Source organism: Halichoeres trimaculatus, unplaced genomic scaffold, assembly GCF_033239565.1.
Source record: "Halichoeres trimaculatus isolate MK-OKI-2021-1 unplaced genomic scaffold, fHalTri1.1 fHalTri1_scaffold_8, whole genome shotgun sequence".
NCBI lineage: Eukaryota > Metazoa > Chordata > Actinopteri > Labriformes > Labridae > Halichoeres > Halichoeres trimaculatus.
This window is the reverse complement of record NW_027437186.1, coordinates 24,909,838-24,916,900: the sequence shown is the minus strand read 5'-3', so window position 1 is coordinate 24,916,900 and position 7,063 is coordinate 24,909,838. Positions and strand designations below refer to the sequence as shown.

At 41.6% G+C, this 7,063-nt stretch overlaps 1 protein-coding gene across 1 annotated transcript in view; it reads left to right on the top strand.

Moving 5' to 3' along the window:
• The first annotated feature begins 378 nt into the window (after positions 1–378).
• The window catches only part of sorcs3b (sortilin related VPS10 domain containing receptor 3b), a 46,205-nt gene continuing 39,520 nt past the window's right edge, over positions 379–7,063 (top strand). Inside the window, exon 1 of the mRNA XM_074675804.1 lies at positions 379–1,229. Within this exon, the coding sequence (XP_074531905.1) occupies positions 549–1,229 (681 nt within the window). The 5' untranslated portion in view covers positions 379–548. The remainder of the gene's footprint in view (positions 1,230–7,063) is intronic.

Here is a 7,063-nt window from a genome sequence, read left to right as displayed (position 1 = left end):
CGAAGTTTGACTATATTTTCCTGGAATGTACCCCAGACGCACACGTGCGCGTGCATGTTGTACACATATGGATGATCGTTGTTGATAGATGCAAGAAGTGTTTTTATTCCTCTTCATCAAGAAGCAAGAAGCATCACACTGTTCTCCTGAGTATGAACTAGTTTTCACCTCATTTAGTCCAAATCAATAAAACGCTGTTTTTTAATAACTTTACGACATCAACGCAGATACTCTGATGTAACGTCACACAAACTATCGTTCACAAGAAAAATAAATAATGAAATAGAAACTTATTGAAATCTAGTTGTTACTAATTGTGATCATGAACAAAGAGCTGAAACCTCTCCTGCAGTCACTCTCCGTCGGCGCGTTTGGCTGATGCGCAGCGCCTCCCTAACTGCTCCCTCACTTTGACAAATTCCTGGATGTGAGCGGGGCTGCTGGATGGCGTCCTCTTCGTAAAGATGGAACCTTGAACATCTGTGAAGTTGAAGGAAGAACTCTGCCACGTTTCCCCCCCCTGATAGACTGCAGTTTGGAAGGACACAATGAGTCTGTGGTCAGTTTGGACTTTTTCTTTTTTGGCTTTGCTGTATCTCTTTCACCCTAAGTTTGTGACTCGCGCGGAAATAAGTTCTATCAGAACTAACGGCGGATTTCATCGCATGGGGAAGACGCCAAAGGAGGCACGTGCCGTCCGAAAATCTGAGGTTTTATTCAAAGCCGACAATGGAACAAAAGTTTTTGGGGCTTTTGAGGCGGGGGCAGCCGGGGCTTTGAAACCGAACAATGAAAAAGGAGCGCGGAGTCAGAGAAGACTTGGAGAGGAGGCACAGATCGGCATCAAAGCGGCTCCAAACTATCACCAACGCCTCGAGAAACCCGGTAAAAAGTATGGAATAATTTCCGGTGATAATCAAAGGCGACATATGGCAAATATGATGATACAAAACAAATTTCTTGACACCCAAAAGAGAGCAAAAAGGAGCGTTGGTACAGGGAAAAATGTGGATAGGAGTATAAGTGGAGAGGCGCAGTCAAGAGAGAGGTTTTTGGAGACTGTCCAAGGTGTTTCCAGCCCGAGAGCCGAGTACCGGCGCTCAGGGGAGGAAGCCAGAGGGTCTAACCCAAGGCAGAATGAGCCGTACCTGGACACTAACACTTTTGCGCTGTCGGGAGACTCGGCGCACAACCAGGCGATGGTACACTGGTCCGGACACAACAGCAGCGTGAGTTTCAGTGTAACACAATCACTCCAACATTTCATGAACACAACATTGATAACGATTCATTTTCTGTGTGTTTAATGCTATTTTGGAGCATTTTTCACAGACTGACGTGAATGTGTCACATCTTTACGCACAGCTGTTTCAGCGCGCAAGGACGGAATCCGTTTAATTTAACATCTCATTAACGTTTTAAATAGTCTTAGAATTGTGTTTTCATTTCCTCTGTTGTTTCATGGTCTTCGTGGGAGTTGTAATTGTATGCGGATTGCGCGGCTCTCTGTGTGCAGCCGCCTGGATGGATGTGTCTGCGCACTTGCAGGATTCCCTCTCTTTTCTTTCGAACCAGAGCAGAATCATTAATTGCGGCAAAGTGTTTGTCACCTGAACTTTAAATTAACAGTTAACCCTGCAGGTGAAATGAAACGACACTGAGCTATGGGAGGGTGCAGGCGTTTTGGCAGCAATCAAAACACATTAAATATTTATGAAATCATCAAGTAATGTCTCTCAGGAAGGGGCAATAGCTACAATTAAAGGGATGGTGTCCAACCTGACCCTTAATGTGACGCTGATGAGACTCAGTCTGACCTTTTGGCAAATGACCAAGCCTATGTCCATGACATTTGACTCCCACTTTGTTGGTAGTTGTCCAATTACCTGGGCGAAAAACACCAGTGCAATATGTTTGTTTTTCTGAATTGTTGCCAAGTTTTGTACATCAAAACAGGTTGATGGGAAATGTGCACAACTTCAATGGATGACAACACACTGCAGCAACCACCCAAAGCACCACCCACTCCTCCTCACAGACACATACACACACACAAACAACACAGCTACACACACATGATTTTACCCTCACTGTGACCAAGCCAGAGAGATTTTATCTCTTACTTTACATGTTCAGCATGCAAGTATCTGCTAGCTCCAGAATTTATCGGGCACTAAGATCTTGGAACTACAAACAGCCTTGTAAAAAAAGAGAGGAGATACTGTGACTTTTTACTTCAGGTGATTCACATCCTCACAAAGAGTGTGTGGCGGAGTCATTAATCTTGGACTGCATCTACAGATTTCTGTGTCCCCCAAATCACAAAAAATATTCATACATTGTCCAAAAATGCAAATTTAGTTCCCTGAATGGATTATAGGATTTGACCTCTGCTTGCTATTTCAGTTGTGGTACATTTCTTTTTTTGTTTTGTTTGTCATAATGTCAGAGGCATCATAGACATTTGCCATGTTGACACACCGCTGTGGACAGACATAAACCAGAAATGAGCCTAATAAAATCTGATTTTTAGGATGTTGTGAACATGAAATATGTTGTTGCTCTGAGACGTCTTCAGCAGTGATGGCCTTTTGTCCTGCAGGAAACTGTTCACTGGATCATCACTGATAGGCTTGTCACTGCAGCCAGTCAACATTCGAGATTTATACAGTCTGAACCCCTGTCTGTCTCCCTCAAAAAGTATGACACGGAGCTGCAGAGTTTTAAATTGATGGCATTTTATGACTGGGTGTTAGAGCTGCGGCTATATTAGATGTAAATGACTGATAATAAATCCAATCTAAAAGGGACATTTGAAGGAAAATTACTTCATTCCTGTGGTGTGGGGTACTTCTATCAAATATTCTCCCGCAGACTTTGCCTGTGATCTGGCCGTGATGTAAAATCCCATAGGGAGAAAAATGAGAAAGATGTAGAAGGTGATGGTGAAAGCGCCAGCAGGGGATCCTCAGAGTTCAGATGTGATAAAAGAATCTCGTAGAATAAAAACCCCAAATCTGTCCCCAAATCAGACTCCAAACTATTATTTGATTTTTCTGGGATTGTCTGAGACATCAAAGCCTGGAGTCATAGCTCTCTGGTCTCTGACTTTAAGAAAGATAACATTGATTAGACTTGACCAGGGGAATAAAACATACATGGATGGGTTCCTTTTAAGGCCGTGCTTCCTAAGTGTGTGTCGTATTGATTGGGTGATCTTAAATCAGCCTTGAATGTGAATGTGGGAGATGTACAGGTTTATGATTTCAAATGATGTGAGCTGTAAATAAAAACAAATAATGATGTTGAACTGATTAAAAACACTAATAAACACACTTGGCTGGGTATGTCCTGTTAGGTAAATCAATGCTTCAGTCCTTTGCCCCTCTTGAGTGTTGTAGCCATGTAACAACTATGTTGGTAATCTTTTTTAACAGCCATTGCAGCACATCCTACACCCGAGGGATACAGAGCCCCTCGCTCACATCTCCCTGAAGGCAGAAGTCTTAGTGTGTAAGCCAGCTGGTGATCAGGGAGATGCTGGCAGCCAAATGATTTCAGGCTCCTGATTGACCATTTTTTTGCAAACTGACCAAACTAGGACACAGTATTGGATGGAGGGATGGTTAATGAGGGTCTTTATTGACTTCCCCTGAGCTGAAATGATACTGTATGCTGTTGTAAATACAGTCCAGGAGAATAAGGGTCTGGTCATCTTAACTGGCTCGCTACTAGACATTGATGAGGCCAGCTGTTCTTCCTGGCCTGTGCTGTAAATCTCATCGAGCTGTTTTTTTTTCTGTTGTGGTTTTGTCTCACTTGTCAAGATTCAAACCAATCTGTCAGCTCCGTAACCTCGTCTTTTTCCGCCGCGACTGACTGCGAATCAGACAGGCCTCCCGGGTGGCGTTGTCCGCATGCTTAATCAGAACGAGGCAGTTATTGTTGCACATAATCTCATCGGTATAAACAGATAATAAAAAAGAGGAAATGGCACCGCCCTGGGGGACATTTGAGTTTAAAACCGGTTCATTAGATAGACAGCCATTCCATTTAACATGCCAGAGCCGGTTGCATAGAGGCTCCTTGATCCATAAAATCAAATGGAATGGGTTCCCAATCCACAAAGGTGTTTGACCAGAGTTTGTGGGTGTTACAAGATGATGAAAAGTGCATTAAAAAGGGAGCAGGGCTGAGTTCTTCACATGCAACAAAGGGGGAAAGTTTCAGTGCAGTTTTGTTTTTCTCATAATTTCCCACATTTCTCTTTCAGATTCTGCACACACAGAGCTGCTTTTCTCTGGCTTTTGCGCGGTGATAATTTTAGGGTAAGTGTAGGGTAATTTTAGGGTAAAATCCCCTTTTATGAAAAAAGGCACAAGACAATCAAAGGGGGGCTGATGCGTGACCTTGTGAAACCTTTTATTCTTTCATTTTTCATCGTCCTTGGGACCCCTGGTTGATAGCTGAAAGGATTTTGATCTGTGCGATGTTTGATGGAAAACGAAAGTGGTTCATGTTTTGATATTAGAGCACTTTTTTTATCTGACATATTTTGAATGTGCACTTTTGCAGCTTTTAAGCATTTGGAAATATTACAGCTCAGCCTTTTCATGATGTTTTTATCCACATTAGTATAAATACATCATCAGAATCAGCTGGTGAGCAGTCATTTTTCTGTTTTATTACTTCATTAGGCTTTTAAAGTTATTGCCACTGTGGAGACAAACAAAAATATTGAGGTAAATCTCTTCTCGTCCTTTACCTGCTCGTCCCTAGGGGTGTCAGCACCATAAGTCTGTTCATTAATCCCGCCTGTCTGAAGCCTTTAGGGCTGCGCTGTCCACTGATGTGATTGTTAGATGCTGATAGAAACTGCAGCAATCCTCCATTCTTCGTAAGAGGTAGACTGTCGGTTACTACAGCAAAGACAATTGCTCAGGAGCTCGGATGGGCAAATTTGAAACATCTGCTGAGAAAATGCAGCATTTCCTTTCCCCCACTTTTTTTCCATCCTTGGTTTCATTTCATAGCGCACAGGATACAAGTTTCACCCACACTGTAGCAATAATTTAGTGAAATCCCACTTTTTACTCCTTAGAAGACATGCATGTGTGCCCTTTGATTCATGAATCATTTGTGCTTGGGGACCATAATGCATCGCATCAACATAGAGACTCTCAGCACTTCCCTAGCAGTTACTCCATAGTTTTGCCTCCCAAAGTGCATTTTAAGCAGCAAATAGAAGCCTGCCATGAGTTGTTTGCTCAAGTCACCGCTTGATTCCTGTCTGCTTCCCATCACTCTCCCTCTGTCCCTCTATTGTGGCTCTAACACACATACCCACACTTATATTTCAATTTTAATCAAAGGGAGAAAGCGGGCGCACAATCACATTTAAAAGGTTTGCATGTGATTAATTAGTTTAATAACTGTCGCAGGGTGGGATACACATGCTATAGCTGTGATGAGGTTATGAAAACAAATTTATGCGTTTTCTGATTGGCAAAATCACAAAATTAAAATTCAAAATTAGGGAACGACTTCTTTATTAATCATCATGGAGACAGAATCAACATGTCAGTGCAATGCTTTGTTGAAATACTTTTGATGCTTAAAGGTCACGGCTGACTCTAGGTTCATCTCTATGACTGGCTTTACACTGTGATGATTGCATGCTGCTTAAAATTTATCATCTCTTCATACCTGTTTGACTTCAAGTAGTGCTGAATTTTCATTGATTTTCTTTACTCTTATTATGTTCTTGTGAATATCAGGGAGTGCCATTGCAATTCTCATGTGTTGTCAGCAGCACTACGTTGAAATAACTTCATGAATCCCGACTACTAATACCTGGCAAGGTAACAGAGGTTCGGTAACAAAATACGTTGAGCCTGCTTGGGCCTTGAAGCAGCACATTGCCTGAAGCAACACAGCAGCTACTATCATGTTTAAAGATGACTGCGCTCGCTCAGGTGGCAGTCGGCTTAAATAATAGCTTGACTTGGTAGTTTACAGTGACAGGAATGTATAATATGAAGCAGGAAATGACTTTTTCCTATCTAGTGAGAAAGAAAAGAGCAGAACTGAAGCACCACATACAAAAATACACACACACACACACACACACGCGCACACACACACACACACACACACACACACACACACACACACACACACACACACACACACACACACACAAGGTAAGCAATCAATGTAGTTGATGGGAAACTTTCAAACACAAAATGATACAAACAGACTGTTAACTCAATGGTATCCTCGAACACATCCTTCAAAATGAGTAGTGGTTTATTTTGTTTTGAAGAGAAAAACTATAGTCACAATCAGTGGCGGCATAAAAGGAAACCTAAAGATTGTATGCAAGTTATTGACAAATTATAAGAAAATAGCCTCTCGAGACAGAATCTAAACCTTGCACCGGTTAATGATTGATGAGAGTGGGAGTCAATTTAGATCAATCATGTTACAAGACTTCAAGTTATTGAAGAGGTCAAGCATCAAATTGTCTTTTACTTCTGCTGCTGTGACCATCTCAAACATCTTCCTAAGCAGATTCCTGTAGCCTGTAATCTTGATTTCGTGCTGAGCTTTTTATACAAGCCACACTCTGATAGTCATAGAGTGCTCTTTATCTCAATCTATGATTATCGTCCAGTGTTTTTACGCCGTCCTTTAGTGCATAATAAAGCTATTTCTTGCTTTTTCGATGGCTCAATTTTCCCTACTGTGGTAATTGACATAACAACTTTCATGACGTTGTTTTTGGTCAGACTTCTGTTGCCTTCCTTTGCCCAAACTTGTCTCTGTCTTTTCATATTTTCACTCATCTTTAGTGATGTCCTGGAAAAATAAAAGAAAGTGCTGATGGCTTGTTGCAGCTGACAAGAGGGCAAAATTAAAACTAAAATTAGTATGATGAATATACTGTGGTCAGCTACTGAAATTTCAGTCAACAACTTTTTGTGGCCAGACACGAAAACAAATTATGCGAAAATTGAGTGGGCACTTTTCATAACACTTTATTCAATAGAAAGTGATTCAT